This window comes from Desmodus rotundus, chromosome 7 (assembly GCF_022682495.2).
Source record: "Desmodus rotundus isolate HL8 chromosome 7, HLdesRot8A.1, whole genome shotgun sequence".
NCBI lineage: Eukaryota > Metazoa > Chordata > Mammalia > Chiroptera > Phyllostomidae > Desmodus > Desmodus rotundus.
The window spans coordinates 24,569,507-24,592,792 of NC_071393.1; the positions used below are offsets into that span (position 1 = coordinate 24,569,507).

Consider the following 23,286-nt stretch of genomic DNA (forward strand, 5'->3'; position numbering starts at 1 on the left):
GTTCACTTTTTGTTTCATTGTTTCCTTCAAAAAAAAGCCACTCTAGTCATAAAACTATTTCTTACATGACCAAAGCAATTTTTACACATTTTGAACAAAATCACAACAAAACTCCCAAAACAGGACTTGATATGAAAGTGACTTGTACTCACTGAAAACTTCTCGTACAGCTGGTAGGTGAGCAGAGGGTTTGGGAGCTCCCGAAAATAGAGCTTACAGAGGGAACCCACAGAATGGATGTCTTGGACATACGGTTCTTTTGTCAAGTCGGGGACATGTTCAGAGTCAAATTCATGGCTAGCAAAGACAGCGGAGGGGAAAATTATCTTATTAAAGGAAAAGCAAGAATGTGACTTCAAAACAGAAAGCAAAGGCCCAAAGCGTTAACCTCTACCTCAGTGAATGAGTATTTTTTAAAATGATTACATTTGGACTTCAGCAGTAATTGGATGCTGGATCATAAGACAAGTGCTTTTGTATGTGGAAATTAAGGGCAAAGCTTTAATATTAAAATGGATAGCAATCTCTGAAATGCACACAAATGAGCAGCTCTTAGTACACAGATCTGAAAACAGGAGCCTTAATTCCCAGTGGTTTGAATATCTGATATTTTGGCAATTAATAAAAATCAGGATTGAGTGGCAGCTGGTCCACGAAGAATCATGCATAAAAGTCCCTCAGATACAAGAAGTATGGTTCAGGAATAGTTTATTAAAGAGAGATCAGCAAGCCAGAAATAATATAAATCAATTCCCAGCTAACACCAAATTTTAATAGATGGTAAAACCCGCAGCACTAAAGCAAATGAAATGACAGTTGAGCTCGGAAGGCTGAGGCAGATTAAGCTCACACCCCGGGAGGCTAATTAATATTAATCCGCAGGCATGAGACCTCCTGACCTAGAGGGTCGGTGCATGTGGATTTATCAGTGAATGCGAGATCCGCTGCATGTGAAGTAAAGACCAAAAGGGTCTTCAGCACAAGAACCAATTTAAGTATTTTCCAGTATGTATTCCTGGAAATGGAGATGAGCCCTGTGGTCAATGAGACTATTAAAACCCCTATAGAGTAAATGGCGGTTCTGCGCACCACAGAGAAAATTAAAGGAAAATAACACCTTAAGAACAGACTAGAATCTAAGAGATTGAGCAAAACTAAAATTTCTGTTGCTGGTATTAAGGATAGCATTATTTTTGTCTGAGAAGATAACAAGAGAGGATATAAAATACGTAACACGTGCACACCTGAGCACATACTATAAAACCAGTATCAAAGGGGATTAGGAAACACTCCCCTCAGCAATTTTGATTAAGAACTAAAGACTTATTCAATTATAACGTAAATCTTCATCTAGCATGGGATCAAACTCATGAGACAAACTATGTTGTCAAGAGACAAAATACAGGTACTGAAGAGGTTTAGGGGACAGTTTCCTGATACTATAAATGGCATTTAGGAAAATGTACACAGAGAACAACATGGATCTTATTTCCTACTATTTCTAAACTATCTTATTGAAATTATGCTTATCAATGTAAGAGATTTGATTTTGAAATCATTTCATTTTAAGGAATTACAGCAGGAATGAGACAGAAAATGGCACACGCGGTCTTACCGCAGCCTCTGAATGTTGGAGGCGACGCCAGAGAGCCGATATATCCCATCCACGATGCCATATCTCTCGATGAATGCCGTGCAGCTTTGGAGAACCTGGGGTACTGAGGAGAATTTTTAAAGACGGGGATTAAACTGGGAGTATTCAGCTGGAACCCAGTCACCAAAACATAAGAACAGCTTAGCTCCCATAAACAAAATAAAACGTGTGAATTACAGGTTAAGGGGTGGGGTTCATCTACCGCAAAAAACAATGAGGGCACATTCACTTAATTTCACACCAGCCAGGAAACGCTTCCTGAATAATCAGGACTGGCCCTATCTCGTTACGTTTAGGGAAGTCAGAGTCCGCACGCTATCCGGAGTGGTCTCTCCAAGGTCTGCTGCCATAGACATTTAGACCATGTTGTGACAGCAAAGTGAACTGGTCAGTCCTAACACCATACCAGATTTAAAAAAATACAGCTGTTCAGCTTGATTTCATATACAGTAAATGGATATAAATAAAGTAATATGCTTATCCCAACAAGATAATTGCCTGTAAATGCTGCAATTTTTTACTTTTAGAAGTTTCTTTTAACTTTTCATAGTTAATGCTAACTCTAATTTTATCCAATAAACAAAACACCAACAGAATGCAAAGGTCCAAGTAATTTCAAGTAGATAAAATCTTAATCTCCTGACTATCTTTACATTACAATTACTGACTTTTTGACTTAATATTATCAGCTCATTATAAAGGGCACTCTAGCAGGTAGAAAGAAGGGTACTCTCTCTGGTTCCTTCACTGAATAATCTGACATGAACGGGCAGCTATTCAAGGCCTATAGTCTAGAAAAGAACATTCTAACTGTACGATAAAAAAATGTTATAACCATTAAAAATGTACAATAGCTGAAATATGAACTTTACTTGTTTTATAATACAGACCAAGAAATTCTCCGCAACTGTTCATTTGACAGTATTAGATAAAATCCCTGAAAACAACTGTGTGGACAAATATTATTTGGTCTGCAGAGAACTAATATACTAGGGATGAAACATAGAGTTAAGTATTTTAATAAGATAATTTTGGCTTATGTATCTCACTTAAGAGTACACAGCAAGTTCTCACTTAACATTGTTAAGAAGTTCTGCAACCTTAAGTGAAATGACATATATTGAAACCGATTTTCCTGATACAAACAAGAGTTAGGTTCCCACAGCAGCACCTCATTGACACTGTAACAAAACGATGTTGAAAGAAATGATGTTATTTTAGGACTTGCTGTATATATCAGTCCTTTATTATTACTACAGACTTTTCCTTGGTTTTCCTGCTTTTTTTTTGTCCTTCCTGCATTTTATCTTTTAAATTGTCAGATCCTATAACTTACATGTAAAACTGAAACTCCTTAGCTTTGAATAATTTTTAAGCACTATATTACTGAACATGTACTACGTACCAGGCTAACTGCTTTATAATAAATACCCTCACTAGCTGTCGCAGAAATTCTATGGGGAAAGTTCTATCTTTTTCTCTGGTTTACAGAGGAAACCGAGTCTTCTTTAATACAGATGGAAAAGCCAAGTTTCATTCCTGGGGGTGGGGGTGGCTTCTGGGCCAGGGGTACCTTGGTGAAATGTTACCTATTAGAATGTGCATCACGATTTTTTGGCTAAGAAAGTATGATTCCCTAAAGGAGGTTATTTGGGCCTCGTTTTTTTTCCAGTGTGCTCTGATTATAAAACCCCTGTTTATTGTAAAAGAAATACTATAAAACAATAATTAAAAAAAAAACCCTCAAACACAGAAATAAATTCAGGCTGCATAGTTTCCTCACCTTGAGTTGTAAAATATATTTTATATTTTGTATCAAATATAATTTTACTTAGTTTTCTACAAAATACTTGGGTTTTTTTTAAATCAATCTCATTTCAAATTTCATTTTCAGGAAAATTCAGTTTCAAATATGTGCAATAAATTAAAAGAGTCTTATAAAAAAATTGATAATATCGGAAAACTCTCTGTTCCACTGGGCTAGATTTTACCATTGTTAAGGGAGGCATGAACACTGCAGTTATTAAATCTGCTCTTTTTTAAGCTTGGCCTCCACTGTCTGCTACAAACTTACTAGGTAGGAATGGACACACACCAGGAACGGCTAAGGTACAGGTGAAACTCTCGGAGCTGATGTGTGAACGCCAGGGAGCACCGCAAATACTCCCTCATGTTAACAATCACATTCAAGCAAGGTTAACAAAAAGAAATACGAAAGGAAAAAGATACACAAAAAGAAAAAGAAACAAAAAACATCTGACTCTATAATTAAGAATGCCCAAGTAAATGAAAAATTAGTCTGATGTGTGCACAAAAATGGGCCACGTGTGGGGATTTTTAAAAAACTAAAACACTCGGTTCTGTAAAAACTGTGATATGCCGGAACCTTTAATCCCCTCGATGACAAGCACTGAGGTCTGTGGTAGCTGGAACTGTTAAGATTATGCTGGGTGAATCCTGGCACCAGGGGTCATGAATAAGAGTTTTTAAAATGCCTTGTCAGGCTCCTCTCCATGAATTCTTACACCACTCTGTATGGAAGAAACAGGTCAGGTCTGACTTCGCTCCAACAGGGATGCTCAAAAGTTTAGAAAGTGTTAACATCATTCATTAGAAATACAATTCAGAGAATGAGTCACACAGCAAACATTACAATGACTGGGCTTTCTTCTTAGAAAAACCTGGTGCAAAATCTATTTTATATACTTATACTTTAAAGCCCCAACTAAAACAAGGTAATCATAAGGAAGAATGATTATACACGTTATATATCTCTCCATATTTGTATCTCCTCTCTTCTCACAACTGTACACATAATACTGATATATCATTCTTCCTCCTCGGGATTATTCTAATTGTTCTCACTGAGGCTTTAACATATTATGTGTACTATGTATTCAGTTCTGCTTGTTTTAATTTAGACTTTGAAACAGTCTCTCTCTCTCTCTCTCTCTCTCTACACACACACACACACACACATACAGTATGACTGTAGCTATAGACTACATACAGTATATACAAAGCACCACAATCTTAAAAAACTTCAATTTCTCACACATTTATTAAATCAAAGACAAACTAATCAATTTAATATTAAAAACCTTTTTTTCCTAATTAAAATTTTAGTTGATAAACTTCAAAGGTTTCCCTTTTTGTGTTAGTCTTCATTTGAATATTCAAATGATATTTTTCACGTGAATATTTATTATTCATTTTTCACCATCTCCAGTCAGAGAGGAAATTATTTTAATATGCTAACTAGAATGTAACTCGTCTCACAGTATTCAAAGTTTATCAAATTAAAATTATACTCTAATGTCACAAATTAACTTTTTTCTTTTTTTTGCTTTTCTAATCACTTGAATAGACTCTCTTCTGCATCAGTCTTTAGCAGAGAGTTCTCTTCCAAGACTATAAATTCACTTCTAATATTCTTCTACTATTTTTTCTTCTTCTTGGTTAAAAAAGCAGGAAAACTAAGAAGAAAAATCACGAAGTCTCTCCACATAATACTCTACCATAATTATATTCATTTTACATAGCACCTAAGTATCCATACTTTTAAAAAGGTAAATTTAGTTTACATATAACATCTTTCAAAGTTCCATACTGTGTTCAAATTTACAATTTTAACAGCTTTAAAATTTGAAGAACAATTACCCTGAAAGTGAGTATTCATTTTTTGCTTCCATACGCAATGCTATAATGAACATTTTTGTTTCTGCTGAAATATGACTGTAGGATAAATCCCTCAGGGGAATTGCTAAAGGAACACTATAAAGTCTCTTGCGAAGCAGTACCAAAATGTTTTTCAAAAAGTTAATAATTCACAGAACTACCCGAAATCAACAATTTTTATCTACTGATAAAGCTGCTGCTGTTTTTCAATGGGACTGGGTATTGTGAAGATTTATAAACAAAGATCTCACTTAAAATGAAGTCAGCAGGGGAAGAGAGAGAACCCCCATGCACCTCTCACCGAACACACTGCCGACCCAACAGGAAGAAACATACCTGGCACCTCCAGCATAAAGGGATTTGTTTCCATCACAGGAAGTGATACTTTCCTACCCGGCAGGAGGAAGAGAAGACCCCTGCTTTCCCAGCCAAGGGGGGCCCGCCACACCTCAGGGAACGCGAAGCCACTGCGCTTCACACTTTTAGTTTCCTCCAACGGACACTAGGGTTACAACAGCCCCTCCCAAGTCCATAAAAAAAAAAAATTCTTCTGTTTTGTCCCAAACTGCAATTCTTTGTTGTTTCTGAATAAACCCATTTTGCTGGAGAAATATGTAGCTATTTGATTATGATTAATATTATCATAATACAGAAATGCAGCTTTCTTATATTAATGTTTCCCAATATAAAATGGTGGCTCAAAATTGCTTAAAGATGCGTTTCCATGATTACAACAAATAAGCCTAAACACTTTGCTGTCATTTGTTTACTACCTAGCTCCTTGTGAAAACGATGTTTTTATTTCGCTTCAGTCTTCTACTTAGGGACCTACTTTCTCACAAATTTGAATGATATGTTCATACAATATACTAGAAGGATTTCATCATATCCAAAAAAGGGTGACTTTTTCCTGTCTGTTGTACCTTTCCACTTCTTGTTTTCATTACATGGAAATCATATATTTGAGACCACTCTTCCTTTATATTTTTTTAATATGAGAAAGCTATCATTCCTCTTTGATCTCAAAACAAAATCAGAACATATTAGCATTTCTATGAGCTTAAAATAGTTAACTCATTTATATCTGGAATTTTCAGTGTGATAAAGTGAGAATTTTTTTTTCCAAAATTCCTATTTATCTCAAAATATATTTAATAAGTAACCCTTCCTCTTCATGATCTGTTTTTAAAATCATACTTTATAATGGTGGATTCTTATGTCCAATAAGGATTACTTCTGAACATTCCAAGCTATTTTATTCATGCCTCATTCTCTACACTAACAACATTCTAGTTCTGAGTAATGTTTTCAGTATCTGCTAAAGCTGTAATGTCTCATATCCTGTCACTGATTTTTTTCCCCTACTATGCTCTTTGATATTTTCATTGGCTTATTTTTCCATGTGTTTAACTAGTTGCAAAAATAATCCTCAGGGATTTTTGCCCCCCTTTTATGGTTACTGTAGTAAGTTCTCATTGTTTTGGGAATAACACCTTCTATTGTTTTTCTCTCAAGAAACATGGTATAGTCTGCATTTAATTAATATTACAAGTGTACTGGTATTCTTGAAGCAATGAGTACAGCCTTAATTTGAACTTGACATTTATTGGTATCTACACTAGTTTTCATCAGTAGTCTTAAAAAGTACAATGGGTACTTCCCATCAGGATTCAGAATCTTACAAATCATCTATTTCTGGTACTTATCAACATTATAGGTACTTTAGATACTTCTTTAATATTCTAGCATCTCTATAAGAACTGGCAGAGGGGAGAGCTATTTTTTAAAAATCAAATGAGAGCTCCATTTTTGCTTTCTTCCTATCCATTCATCCAACCACTGAATTCTTGAGTCAGAATTTGATTTACAAAGAAAGGAATTAAAAATTTTGGCTATAAAGCTTAGGAGACTGGTCTTGGTATTTTATAGCCTCAAAACTATGACTATATTTTTCAATTAAGAGAAATTAAATGTTCCAGAATAAAATGTAAGAGGGGAAAGCTGGCTTGGGAAAGCTATCGGGACCGATATAAAAATAATGCAAACTGACAGTGCTGCTGTCCCTCCACATAAATGAGGTACGTTCTCTTCCCCAACAGACCGGAAGTCTCTCTGAGGCCCAAGTATGTTCTCAGACCCGTCCTCGTCCTCAGCTGTCCCCGGAACTCAGAGAAGTGCCTGAGAATGCTCAACACGTGCTGCTGAACTAAATGAAACAGCCAGTATTTGCCTAATCTAAGCCATAAGTGGTTATAAAAAATCAAAATGAAGAGGTTAGAAACTGAAATGACAAGATTATAGATTTAAAGTTTTATTTTTACCTTCGAAGCCAGAATTCAGAAGGTGTTCCCCCAGGTCACAACCAAACACCCTCTCTTTCAGGATCCCCCGCTGCTTCAGCTTCTGTTTTGTCGGACGAGACTTCATGAATGTGCGTAAGAAAGTGATGAGCTTGCCGTGCTTTTTAGACACTGAAGAAGAATGACAAAGGGAAAATATCTTAGTGGTAGCAAGAAGTGACATTTTTACTCAGTGTGAAAAGAAATGGAGATCTCAACAGGCTGACCACAAAATAACCTATTAAATGTACCCTTTATATTCCGTAGGAAACGTTCAGTAGAAGTTTCGGAAACAGTTACTTTTAAGTAACACCACAATTTTGCACTTTCTCTCACCAGCATGTGATCTTACTTGATAGGAGTGTGAGCAAATTTGAGCACTGTAACCCATGCCTTCTAGATCAAGCTTGGTAAACCAGCCATCTTCCCACCGTGTGCCTGCGGATGCTACAGGATTATGACTGACACCTGAGTTTTACTCTAATCTTAGTTTGGAGATGTTCATAATAAATAAGACTCACTATGGTGTAAATGCGTTTTTTCCTAAAATATTTACTTGGTGGTTACACATTTTCATGGCATTTATACTCTGGAAAGTAAAACAAACAAAAAACTCAAATTCCTCTTTTCATTTTATTAAGAGGACAATCCATTATGATACAGAACACACTTGTCAAACTAATTGCTATGTAAATACAAAATGCACACATAAAATACCATTAGATCTTTATTATGACTCATCTAGAGTATACTAAATATCAATATAGAACAAATCCTTTGTAGATCAAGGGAAGAGGGTAAGTAAAATATTTCCAAGATTGATATATTAGAAAGATAACTGTGAAGGAATTGAATGCAAACAAATCCCTAAGTGCAGCTTACAGGGTAAATTACCCTAAATTTCAACATACAACAATCCTAAGCTCCGAGATTCGTGGCTGGACAGAAGGCTAAGCCACATGGCCTCAATCCTCCTACTCAGTTTGCAGGTGATTACGGGGAGTCTTACGGAACCCTACTAAAGATTCTTGAGTGAACTCAAATCTCAAATCCCTGGAACTGATGAAGCCTGGTACAAAAATTGTTGCCAAGAGTAACTCGCGGCCTAGATGGACCAGATCAGACCAGATCAGACATTTGCCATCTGTTTCTTTTCATTTTATGTGAAACACTATTTACAGACATAAGCATCTTTTTCATGAACTGTACGAGGGTAACGGACTGTAACTGGTTTGCCCATAACTGACAGATTTCCTGAGACTTGAGACTTTGAGTGCTAAAACCGGGAAAGTCCTGGGCCAAGTGGGACAAGGCAGTCATCCCAGACTGTACACCGATTACATGGGAAATTTGCTTTTTGCATATCAATTATTAAAGTGTAATTACAATCATGAGCATATTTTGATGCCATCTCTGACATGCTCTGAAATTTTGGGTAAACTGTGCCCTTCCCGGTACCAGAGGTTCGTTGCTACAGAATTAAATGATGTGCTCACTTACCTGCTACCGAGACACTTGGGTGACTACAGAGGTATGTCCCACATAGCGTATTATCACATCGACAGCTACTGGACTTCATGAGTTTTATTCTCCCCTAGTCGCTAGCAGATTGTGTGTTAGGAATCTTTGTTAAAAAGTGGCCATCAAACTATTCTGTTCACTCTCATTTTCTACATAAACTTTAAAATAATTTTGACAAGATTTACAAAAAATTCAAATGAGATTGGTTTTAATAATTTAACATTATACTTACACATTTTAATATATTAACACCATAATTATATATTTGGAAAAACTTTAATCTGTACAATATTTCCACCTGGAACCACGGCATGCCATCATTTTTCTAAACCTTTTGTATGTCTCAGTAAAGTTACCTAATTTTCTTTATAAACATATATGTCACACATATGTCTTATTGGGGATATTAGGAGGTATTTTACATTTTTTGGTTACTCTTATAGAATAATACTTTCTCCAATTATGGCCTTAACTGGTAATTACTGGTATGCCAGAAAATAATTTCTTTACGCATAGCTCAAATCTCATCATTCACTAAACTTTCAGCAGTTTTAGAAGGATTTTATCTGATCCTTTTGGATTTTATGGATGTATAATTGGGTCAAAGCAGATATGGGACAAGCTCTTTCTGACAGATATAATTTCTTCTTCATTTAAAATAAATCTCACCTAATATTTTTTTTAATTTTTAAAAATATTTTATTTATTTTTAGACAGAGGGGGGGGGGGGAGAAAGAGAGAGAGAGAAACATCAATTTGTGGCTGCCTCTCACATGCCCCCTACTGGGGACCTGGCCAGCAACCCAGACATGTGCCCTGCCTTGGGAATCAAACTGGGGACCCTTTGGTTCTCAGGCTGGCACTCAATCCACTGAGGCACACCAGCCGAGGCTCAGAAATAATTTCTGATTTCTTTTTCAAATTGTAATTGGCCAGAAATTCCAAGATCCATGTTAATGATAGGCATTCATATTTAAGATGCCAAATTTGATGAAAATATCTGCTGAATTTGACATTGCATGAGATGTATGTGAGAAAGCATTCTTTTAGTCTCCGATTTCCAAGAATGTTGCAAAGGGATGGGAACTAATTTTAACTACTATCATTCAGCAACAAGTACGTGAGTGCCACTGTATCAGAAACCACTCTAATGCCCGCGATCACAGTGGGGAACAAGTGCGACAACCGCCCCGCTGCCACAGAGCTTACTGAGAGGAGAAAGGCAACGACCAATTAAGTAATATGAAAATACCCAGCATTTATTTTATACTTACTAAGTGCTAGCAACTGCACAAGTGTTTATACATGTTAATTATTCATTTCTCATAGACCCCTATAGGTAAAACACCATTATCATCCCCATATTTTGATGAAGAAACAGCCGCAGAGTGCTAACCTGTCCAAGGTCACATAACTAGGACTCGAAATCATGTGGTCTGGCTCAAAACCCAAGCCCTTAGCCACTATACGGTGTTGCGCAAGTTTGGATGACAAGGTAACATCAGATTGCTTTTACCTGCTAGTAAGGACACGGAGAGAGTGAAGTAACAGCGACAAGAGGGAAGAAACGACACTGAACAGGGTGGCCAGGAAGATCTGAGGAAGTCGCACCTGAGCCGGAACGTGTGAGTGTAGTTATCAGCAAAAAAGACAGTAGTATGAAATGAGGCTGAAGAGGTATACAAAAGCCAGGGGCTAGAGGCCTCAGTATAGTTGGGATTTTATGCAACGAGAACACACTGACTGAATAGTGCAAACATTTTTGAAAGGTCACTTTCAAAATAAACCGATATGTGTATCAGAAACCCCAACGTGTACTAATAGGGAACTGGCTGAATAAACTGTAATATATCTGGCACACAGGATATTACTGTTTGGCTTAAAAAAAGTAGTTTCTCTACCTACCAATACAAAGTACTCTCCAGAATTATCAGTCAAAAAGGAAGGTAATATAAACTTTGAGTTGGAAATGTGAACATGAACTCAAAACTGAAATTTAGTCACGGTCATCACAAACCATACATACAATCGTGGTCCCACAGGAAGAACCCCCAAGAAAATTCACAGTGAAGGGGTTAGCAGAAGCTTTTGCAGACCTCACAAGCTCCTTAAAGAGTCTAAACGCATGGCCCCTAACACTGAAAGGTTTCTATTACTAGAGAGGAATGTTCAGGTGCACTATCTACTTATAAGCCAATCTATGATGGGGAAAAAAAAAAAACCCACCAAGCAAACCAACGTGGTCACATTTTTAAAAGAGTGACACCTCCTCAAGAAGAGCCTCAGGCCGGTCCTCAAGAAGGTATTCCAGACAGTGGCCCGGTTATCAGAGATGACAGCTCCACGCGTGCTGCTGCCCCTGAAGACTTTGCCGTGGGACAAGATGTGCGTGTAAGAACAGTGACCTTAACGATCCCGACACTGTGTAAACCTAGGACACTAATGATGTGTGTGTGTGTGTGTGTGTCTTCGTTCTAACAGCACGCTTCAAAAGTAAACAAGTATTTAAAAGTAGGAAAAGAGCTTACAGAATAAGGATATAAGAAAAATATTTTTGTACAGCTGTACAATATGTTTGTATTTTAGGCTAAGTCAGCCTAAAATAGTCAGAAGGTTAAAACAATGAAAAAGTGTATAGGTGACTCCAAGATGGTGAGAGTAGGTGGTAGTGACACTCACCTCCTCCCAGGACCACAGCAAAATCACAATTATTATAAAACAATCAACCTGGATAACCATCTGAAGACTAAGTGAATAGAAGTCTTATAACTAAGACTATACAGAAGAAGCCATGTTGAGACCGGCAGGGGGCGAAGAAGCAAAAAGAGCAGGACCCGCACCCACATGGGGCAGTTGAGAATCCAGAGATATGTCAGCTGCAGATGTCTGCCCTGCGGAGCCAGGGGTCTCAACCTCACGCTGGGCTCCTCACCCTGGAGCACCAGTTCTGGGAAGAGGAGCCCACATAACTTCTGGTGTAGAGATCAGGGGGGGTTCCACCCTGCTGGACACCTAGGTGCCCCACTAGAGGCTGGCACGCAAACTCACGTAGCACTCACCAAGGGCTCCAGCTTTCTGTGTGACCCGGAGTCATACAGAAAGAGACTGGATGTGGCTTCAGGGAGAGGCTGGAGGAACAGCCGCCTATGTCCCTGTGCGGAGTCCCTATTCCACATGGCCCACACATGCCATCTTTCCTTGCTTGGGAACTCCCTTCTGTACCACATCAGCCTGGGGACGGGCACCAGCCCCACCTTCCCAGCTCCCTGAGGTCCCACTAGCCAAGCTCACATCCCGCAGAGGAATCTGCTGGCTGCAGTCAACGTGGGCCCATGCTGCGGTCTTTCTTTAAAAGCACTCGGAAAGTGCAAGGCAGCTCAGGGGCTGTCAGAGACACACAGGGAAAGACAGCGTTTTACGGCATGAGCGTGAGGGCTATTTTTTCTGCATGCCAGACAGGCACCACGGTTCCTGTGCAGAGCCCACCTTCCACATCACCAAATCTCAATCTGTTTCAGTCCAATGAACTCTACCAGCTGCACCCTGACAACTCCCTGAGGCCGTAGGTGGGGGTGCAGGGTGGGGGGCATTGTTGTACCCTGACACTTTTGCTGAGTAGCCTCAGATCCAGCTCTGGCACCAAATTTCTATCTGTGTTAACCTGATAAACACCTCTCACCCCCTACCTGGTGAATCACTGAGAAACTGGTTCACACAACTTGTGACCCAACAGAGACTCCCCTTCAGTAGCTGAGCTTAACAGCTTAACAGTCAGCCTGAAGGCGAAAGTTGACTTTGTTGTGCCTTGGTCCTTTTGCTGATCTGCCCCAAGCCCATTCCTGGTGGAAGGTGACTTTGGGACACAGTTTGGCTGCTCCCACACACACCCCGACCCAGCAAAGGCAGTGACCAACTGTGGACCACTTTGTATCTCCTAAGGGGTAACCCTGGGTCAGGCACAGGCAGCATCTGACATTGACTTGGAGCCCCTTCCAAGGGGCCCTGGAACGAACACACCCAATGGCTGGCTTCAGACTACATCAGAGCACAACCCCGTTAGCCCCAAAAAGGCACACCCAAAGGGAGGATTCGGCAGGCACCAGAGGCTGCAGCAGCAAATTCTGCTTCACGGGGGCCAGCCCTCGCACAGCAGTTCCTACGATGTGGTCAGGGTCAATTATCAGTCAGCCAGCCAGCCTGGAAGTTAACCCCACCCAGAGAGGTCAACAGCAATCAAGACTCAGCTACAACAGGAGGGCTCACATAACCCACAAAGGTACACTGTTGGAGAACAGCGCCCAGGTGATCAGGGAGACTGTGCCATTGAGCCCCACGTGACGCCTATGACGTAAAGCTATACTGCCACACCTGTGAGACAGAACAGATCTACCTAATACGCAAAAGCGAACACAGAGAGGCAGCCAAAGTGGGGAGACAAAGAAACTTCTCCAAATGAAAGAACGAGAAATTCCAAGACAAAGGACTAACTGAAATAAAGGCAAGCCATCTACAGCCATGGAATTCAAAACGATGGTTATAAGGATGCTCGAGGAACTGAGGGAAAGAATGAATGAACTCAATGAAAACTCCAAAACAAAGATAGCAAGCCATATACAGAAGAAACACAGAAACCATACACAAGAACCAGAAATGAAGAACAGAATATCTGAAAAGAATACACTAGAATGAATCAGCAGCAGATGAGATTTAGCAGAGGACTGAATCAGTGATTTGGAAAATAAAGTCGCAGGAAACACCTAATAAGAGCAGCAAAAAGAATCTTAAAAATGAAGACGGTTTAAGGGATGTCTGGAACAACATTAAGCGTAACAATGTGCGTCACAGGGGCACTGGAAGGTGAAGAGTGAAAGCAAGGAGCTGAGAGCCTGTTTGAAGAAATAATGACAGAAAACTTCCATAACCTGGTGAAAAAAAAAAGACGCAAGTTCAGGAAACACAGAGAGTCCCAAACAAGATGAACCCAAAAAGGCCCTCACCAAGACACATCATAATTAAAATGGCAAAGGATGGAGACAAAGAGAGAGTCTTAAAAGCAGCAAGAGAAAGACAGTTACCTACCTACAAAGGAGCTCCCATAGACTGTCAGCCTATTTCTCAACAGAAGTATACCAGGCCAGGAGGGCTGGCGCAAAATATTCAAAGTGAAGAAAAACAAGGACCTACAACCAAGACTGACATACCCAGCAAGGCTATCACTTAAAATTTAAGAAGAAATAAAAAGAATCCCCAAAAAGAAAAGAAAAAAAAAACTAAGTCAGTATTACAAGAAATATTAAAGAGACTTCTTTAAGAAGGAAGAAAAAGAACATACATCTGTATAACATTGGCAATAAATAGATAACTATCGATAATCAGTTTAAATGGATCAAATACTCCAATGAAAAGACACAGGATAGCTGAATGGATCAGAAAACAGTACCCTGTTTTTCTGATCCAGCTACAAGGGACTCAACAGCTAGAGGGACTCTAGCTACAAGGAGCTACAAGTCCCCTGTAGCTTTTCAACAGCTACAAGGGACTCGCTTCCAGTGGAGAGACATACAGACTAAAAGTAAAGGGCTGAAAAAACATATTTCATGCACACTTTAAAGAAAAAAAAAAGCTGTGATAGCAATACTTTGTATCAGATAGAATAGACTGTTAAACAAAGACTATAGTAAAAGACAAAAACTGATATTATATAAGAATAAAAGGTTCAATACAACTATAGCACATAACCCTTGCAGTATTTATGCACCCAACATAGGAGCACCTAAATATATAAAGCAAATACTGATAGTCATAAAGGTAGAGATCAACAGTTATACAATCATAGTAGGAGACTATAACACCCCATGAACATCAGTGTACAGATCTTCCAAAGGAAAATGCCAACAAGGAATCAGTGGCCTTAAATGACACATTAGACCAGATAGATTTGATACTGTCGGGGCATTTCAACCCAAAGCAGCAGTACATTTTTTCCAAGTGGACACAAAGTATTTCCCAGGGTAGACCGCATGTCAGAGCACAGAAGTCGTCTCTGGAAGGGAAAGGGACTAGACAAAGAGCATGTATGACTGACCCACAGACACGGACGACAGTGAGGGAACTGACTGCGGGAGTGCAGAGCGGGATGGGCGGAGGAGGGCAAAGGCGGGGGAAATCAGGCCAATTGTAATAGAGTAACAATAAAAAATGATTTTAGAAAAGTAAACGGTGATTGAAAAATATAAATAAAAATGCAACCCTTTTCTAAACTCAAAGGAAGCATCTTCTCCAACCACAATAGCATAAAACTAGAAATCAATTACAGGATAAAAACTGAAAACCACACAACACACGGAGGCTAAAGCCATGTCACTAAACAGTGAACGGTTAACAGTGACATCAAGGAAGACGTCAAAAGGTACCCTGAGATGAGTGAAAATGAAAACACAGCGACCCAAAACCTGTGCGACACAGTGAAAGCAGTCCTAAGAGGGAAAGTCACGGCAATACTCCGGGAACTAGGAAAATCCCAAATAAAAAATCTACCCTACGTATAAAGGAACTAAAAAGAACAACAACAAAAGCCCAAGTGCTTTTAAGGAAGAAAATAAAAAATATCAGAGTGGAAATAAATGAAAGAAAGTCTAAAAAAATACAAAAGATCAATGAAATAAAGAAGTGATTCTTTGAAAAGATAAACAAAATTGACAAACCTTAACCAGGCTCATGAAAAAAAAAAAGAGAGGACCTCCTAAATCAAAATGAGATAAAAGATGTAACAACTGATAGCACAGAAATACAAAGGATTAGAGATGACATTATGAACAATTATATGCCAACAAATTAAACAATCTGGAAAATAAATCAATGAATTCCTAGAAACACACAATCTGCCAAGACTAAATAAAGAAAAAACATAATCTGAAAAAAACATTTCAATTAATGAAATCAAAGTAGTAAAAAAATAACAAAAACAAAAAACCAAAACCCTAACTAACACCTATCCCTTTCAAACTACTATAAAAAGTTCAAGAGGAGGGATGATGCCCAGGCTCATTTTACAAGGCCAGCATTATCCTACTTCCAAAACCAGATAAAGCTCTACAAGGAAAGAAAATTACAGGCCAAATCCCATTGAACATTGATGAAAAAATCCTCAACAAAATACCATAGTTTGCTGAGTATAATGTGCACCCATGTTTTTGGCCCAAACTTTCAGGAAAAAAAAATCTTTCATTTTAATTTTTTAATTCAGTTTTTTATTTATTTACATTTAGATACTGGTTTTTTGTATTATAAAGGAATTTTAGCATTTATTTTGAACATACTATGGTTCAAAAATAAAGTTGGCATCACCTGTCTTATCAAGTGGATAACAACTGGCATCATCTCTTTTACTCTATGGATGACAGCATGTTGCTTTTCATTTTATTTCATTGAATGGCTGCCTGAAACTGCTTTCATTGCAAGTTCGTCATAAGTTCAACAAAACCGATTATCATATTCCAGGGTATTATTTTGCACGCGGATATTGTTATTGCTTTCTAGAGTTACATTTTTGATGTGCAAACATAAATAAAAGAATTAAAAACATTTATGTAGATACAGAATTAATACTACCCACGTATAATGTGCACCTTTACTTTTCCCTCAGAAATTTGGGCAAAAAAATGGTATTGTTATAGCAATCTGAATTCAGCAATACATTAAAAAGATCATACACAGTGAGCAAGTGGGATTTATCCCTATGAAGCAAAGCTGGTTCTATATCCACAAATCAATTAATACGATATACCACATAAACAAAATAGAGTATAAAATTCATATGATAATACCAATAGCTGTAGAAGAAGCATTATACAAAATCCCACACACATTTATAATAAAAACTCTTAGCAAAGTGGGGTATAGAGGAGACATACCTCAACATAATAGAGGCCATATATTGACAAACTCACGCCTAATATTAAATTCAACGGGGAAAAACAGAAAGCATTTCCCTTAAGATCTGGAACAAGACAGGATGTCCATGTTCACAACTTTTATTCAACATAGCACTAGAAGTCCTAGCCAAAGCAATCAGACAGGAAAGAGAAATAAAACATCCAAATTGAAAAGAAGGAAGTAAAATTCATTATTTGCAGATAACATGATACTGTATGTAGAGAACCCTGAAGATTCTAACGAAAAACTACTAGAATTGATCAATGAATTTGGCAAAGTATCAGGATACAAAATAAATTTCCAGAAATCAGTTGCATTTTAATATATTTATAATGAACTATCAGAAAAAAAAGCTAAGAAAACGATCTAATTTATGATCTCATTGAAACAATAAAACACCTACAAATAAATGTAACTGAGGAGATAAAATGCCTGTACTCAGAAAGTTGTAAGATACTGAAGAAAGAAATTGAAGAAGGTACAAATAAATGGGAGCATATACTATGCTCATAGACAGAAAGAATTAACATCATTAAAATGTCTATCTACCCAATGAAATCTATAGATTCAATACAATTCCTATCAAAATACCAATGGTATTTTTCACAAAACTAGAATAATCCAAAAATTCATATGGAACTGCAAAGACCCCAAATAGATACAGTAATCTTGAGAAAGAAGAACAAAGCTGAAGATACTACACTACCTGATATCAAACTATACTGCAAGCCTATAGTAATCAAAGCAGCATGGTACTGACATAAGAACAGACAAGGAGACCAAGGGAACAGAACAGAGAGCCCAGAAATAAGCCCACACATTTATGATCACTCACTCGATGACAAAGAAGGCAAGAATACATTGTACAATGGGGTAAAAACAGTCTATTCAATAAATGGTGTTAAGAAAATTGAACAAATACACGCAAAAAATTAAAACTAGCCCACCCTCTTACACCACAGAATAAACTCAAAATGCATTAGACTTAAATGTAAGACCTGAAACCATAAAACTCATAGAAGAAAACATAGGCAGTAAAGTCTCTGATATTTTTCTTAGCAATATTTTTTCCTGATATATCTCCTTGGGCAAGGGAAACAAAAGAAATTAAAAAATGGGATTATATCAAACTAAAACAGTTTTGCACAGCAAAGGAAACCATCAACAAAAGGAAAAGACAACCTACTGAACGGGAGAACATATTTGCCAATGCTACTTCCAAAAAAGAGGTTAACACCCAAAATTTATGAAGAACTCACACAACACAAAAAAAAAAACCCAAACAATCCAATTAAAAAATGGGCAGAGGACCTGAGTAGACACTTGACCAAATAGGACATACAAATGGTCAACAGACATATGACAAGATGCTCAATATCAGTAATCATCAAAATAATACAAATTAAAACCACAATGAGATATAACCCCATACTTGTCAGAATAGCTATCAACAATAAATCCACAAACAACAAGTGCTGATGAGGATATGGATAAAAATGGAACCCTCAAGCACTGTTGGTGGGAATGCAAACTGGTATAGCCACCATGAAAAACAGTATGGAGGGTCCTGAAAAAAATTAAACATGAAACTGTCTTCTAACCCAGCAACTCCACTTCTGGGAATATATCTGAAGAAACAGCAAATGCTAATTCGAAAGAATATATATGCACCCATATGGTCATTGCAGCATTATTTACAATAACCAAGCTATGGAAGCAGCCCAAGTGCCAATCAATAGACTAGTGGATAAAAAGTAGTGGTGTACACACACACACACACACACACACACACACACACACACACAGGAATATTACTCAGCCATAAAGAGAATGAAATCTTACTATCTTCAAAAGCATGGGTGGACCTAGAGGGTATTATGCTAAGTGAAATAGACAAACACCATACGATTTTGCTTATATGTGAAATATAAAAAACAAATGAACAAACAAAACAGAAACAAACTCATGGATACAGAGAAAGACGGGAGGGTGGTATGAGGGATGGGTGGAAAAGGTGAAGGGATTAAGAGCTACACACTGGTAGTTACAAACAGCACTGGGGACATAACAGTGCTGTTTGTAATAACTATGTGTGGTGCCAGGTGGGTATCTGAGATTATCGGGGAGACCACTTTGTAAAGTATGAGCATCTGACCACTCGGCTGTACACCTATAGCTAATATGAAATAATAATATTACATGTACACTCTAATTGAAAATAAACTTTTAAGTTTGTAGAGTAAAAAAAGCTATAGTTTGCTAAGGCTAACTATTACTGAATAAAGAGGTCTTGTATAAGCAGAGTATAAGCTGAGCCCAGTGCACAGTGTTATGAAGTCTACAGCGGTGCACAACTACGCCCCAGGTCTCCACACGTCCTCACCCCGCACCAGGCGCAACCTGCAGTCCTGCCAAGTCCATTCACAGCAACTGCGCTATACAGATGCGCCGTTTTTCTCTTGTGCAGCATGTTTTCACTGTACCTTTTCTGTTTATGTGCAGAAATACCACCGTTCAGTTGGCTACAGAATTCAGGACAGCAACATGCTGCTTGCAGCCCAGGACCTACAGGCTCACTTAGATGCGGAATGCGCGATTCCACCTCGGTCTGTGTGCACGCACTCTGTGATGCTCCCATAACAATGAAATCGCCCAACGGTGCTTTGCTCAGAAGCATACCCATCATTAAGGGGTATATTTTCCCTAAGCTTTAGCCACTGAAAAGGCTTTGAAACAATAACATCCCAGTTGCAATGAACACTTTTGGTTTCAGATCTGGGTTTCTAAATATTCCCCAATCAAATCAACCAGGACTCCTTAGAGTAACACCTTTTTGCAAGTTGACAGTAGGAAACACACCAGGTGAGACTGGAACAGTCTGTCGTTGACAGAAAGCAAGGGAAACCCCCACACCCATTAGGGGCCATGCCAACAGGACTGAGCTGAGCACACACAGGGCAGCTTTAGGGCATCATAAAGAATCGATCATCACACCGAGTGACTATAACCCACTGTGGACCATCAAATAAATAAAATAATGTAAGTCCACAACAATACTCCCGAGAAGGAAGGAAGGAAGGGAGCGACAGTTTTCAGCACAAATGGAGACAGACCATTTAAATAACTGCATGAGTAGATTTCCATAGTGAACAGGATCCTCACTAGTAGAGAAAAAACGCTTATTCTTTCACACCAATTAGCAATATCCTACCTGGAACTACTGACTGGAACTAAATAGACATTAACCAGGAAGTACGGCATTCACAAGCCAGCGGTCTGTAAGGATGCAGACGTACAACTGTGCTCCTCCAACCGAACTCTCACTCACACGCAGCGCACCAGTTGGGGGCAGCAGCCTGTGAAGAGTGGGCCTTCCCAGGACCCCAGGCAGCTTGGGCTCTGCTTGTGGTGTGCCAAGGACAAGGAAACCTGGCCATCCTTTCCTGTTAGAGTAAAGGCTGTTCGTGTGTCCCAAATAATGACTCAAGACTCAAGCAAGGGCTCTCCTATGACACAGAATTAAGAATTCCCATAGGAAAGAGCGGTTAGCACTGCTGAGGGTTCTGGGAAACTGCTGACACCGGTGACACCTGGCTTCTGCTCCGTGTGGCCAACTTGCTTCTGTTACCTTTCCAAAAACATTACTAAGGAAGTTGGGAACTTTAGAGCTAAACTTGTAATGAGAATTTAGTGGGTGTGGTGTCTTCCTAAGAATCTATATCCCAATCTGAGACACTGTAATAACTAATATGCTTAACGGTGACTAGAATACAATCTTAGCATGATTATTAAGTTCTCAAAGAAAGATAAAGCTGCATTGGACACACTTTATGTTGCTGTTATTTAGTATAAATGGCATTCTAACCCACTGTGATACAGTTGTGGTCAAAAGCTCTGGCACCCATATTTAAATTATCAATTATCTGTCAAGACAGATAAATTCCACTGCATTGAAATGTAAACTAATATAAACTAATATAAGCATACACTAATTTAAATTAACTAAATATTACATGTAGTTATACTCAAATATACTTCCCAATATATATCTCTTCATATTAATGTCTTCACCTCATATTTCCTTTCCATTTCCTAAACAACAAAATGGCCAAGATAAGCTTGCACGGTCTGCCACACATCGCCTCAGAGCAAATGAGTACACTGGTTAGTAAAACTGCCTTTTGAGGACGCCTGCAGTGTTATCAGTAACATCATAAGCCTTCCACTGAAGGAGGCAGAATGGGGGCTTGGTTTCAGACAGCCAAGCGCTTGTACAAACATTCCAACAGAGGAACAGTAAAATGCAGCGGGAAGTTGAAAGTCCACCAAATATGCTGCATTAGGGAAACGGAAATGGTAACAATGACGTTTCCACAGATAAAATACATCAAAAATACAACACAAAACAACACTTAGACAAAAGCAAATCATGCCACTTCATACTCTATTTCCACATTCTGGAGCTGAAATGCAACATGTCGCAATGTTAACTTCTTCCGTATTATTCGGACAACACAGATTTCATATCCGCAACCTTTTCAAACCCAAGGCAAACCCAAGCAAACCAGTCTTTCTAGCAGTTAAAAGCTTCAGCGGCATGACACACAACTTATCTCCCAGGCAGAGCTTTATGACACCGATAACCGGTTTATGGGGATGCACTAAACGCATACAGTTCAGTAAGCCGTCGTGAACTCTGCCATGGAGAAGTGGGGCACTGGGTGTTTTCAATTAGACAAGTACAGTGTTTCTCTAGCAAAACCACAGAATTCTGCACTGGCCGGGTAGCTCAGTTGGTTAGAGCATCGTTGCCATATGCCAAGGTTGTGGGTTCAACCCTGGGTTGGGGAACATACAAGAAGCAACCAATGAATGCATGAATAAGTGAAACAACAAGCTGATGTCTCTCTCTCTCTCTCTCTCTCTCAAATCAATATTTAAAAAAGAAAGAATTTTCACTTGCTCATAATATTTCACCTAGAGTTCTCTAAATTAGGTCTCAGAAATCTCTATGACTGGTTTGAGAAAAGTCTGGGTTTGAATTAATTTCTCAGGCAAGTAAAGGAAGATGACTTGCCCCAGGTAATGGCCTCAGCACTGCGTATGACTGCATGCATCACATTCTAAGATCTGTAATAAACTCAGAGCCAAGCAGACAAAAAGAGAGGGCAGAGGTGGGAGACACTACTTGAGGACACGGTACTGATTAAACCTGAGATATAATAAAGTGTGAGTGTAATGAGTAGCATGTGCAATGGATTCTCATGGCTGTACCCAAATCCTTCTTTTGCTCAAAGTTTTCAAGCACAGATTAAATGACCATTTGGTGGAAATTTAACAGCAGAATTACAGGCCACTGAGCTACATGAAATGTAAGGGTCTCTTATAACCGCCCAAACTCTAAGTCTCTGTTGCACACTTTGAACTACTTTGCGCAGGGTGAGAGGACCCCTTTGTATCCACCTCCCCTTCTATCTACAACTAGTGGGGCATTCGTAACACGACAGAGGTTCCCCAGCTCAGCGAGGGGATGCCTGAAAGAGACGCAGAGTGGTACGCCTGAAGGTGGGCGTGCTGGCCCGTGTAGAGAAGGCAGAACGGTAAAGACACACCCCGAAACCCGGACTGCCAGGACACCTCAGCTGAACCCACAGCCCCAGCCAAAATGGCAGCAACAGAGGAGGCAGGGTATCGGCCCTGCAACACAGCCCTGCCCAGCAGAGGGCAAAGAGGCAGGAACAGCCTCAGCACCCAGGAACCTGGCTCTCCCCCAGCTGTGGCAGTGCTCACACCATGGGAGAGCCTGGTAGCCGCAGTGAAGGCATATCCCCAGTCTCCTGGCCACATCACTGCAATGCCAGCAGCACAGGAAACCAGGGAGCAGCAGGTGGCGGGGGGGAGGACCTTGTAAACTTGACTCTCTTCTCAATGGCCCCATACCCACAACACAGCAACTGTGTCCTGAGACCCAGGTGACCCAGACACAGCAGGGGCACCCAGTCGCCCAGGCCAAGACTCCCGAGACCACAGTGTTTCCCACACCCACCCTGCCCCACCCCACCCCCAAGATGCAGACAGGCAGGGCACAGAGAGCCCAGAGGTACAGCTAACGCCCAGGTAAGAGGGAACCCAAAACTTGCACTGAATCAAACTGCTGAA

At 39.3% G+C, this 23,286-nt stretch overlaps 1 protein-coding gene across 6 annotated transcripts in view; it reads right to left on the reverse strand.

The window, feature by feature from the left end:
- Positions 1-23,286, reverse strand: part of ARHGAP32 (Rho GTPase activating protein 32) — a 260,668-nt gene that overhangs the window by 24,313 nt on the left and 213,069 nt on the right. For all 6 annotated transcript variants that reach the window (XM_053927526.2, XM_053927524.2, XM_053927525.2 and 3 more), the window contains 3 exons: positions 7,654-7,803; positions 1,616-1,718; positions 153-297 (listed from right to left, as the gene is read on the reverse strand). In XM_053927526.2, coding sequence (XP_053783501.1) covers positions 153-297; positions 1,616-1,718; positions 7,654-7,803 — 398 coding nt within the window. The remainder of the gene's footprint in view (positions 1-152; positions 298-1,615; positions 1,719-7,653; positions 7,804-23,286) is intronic.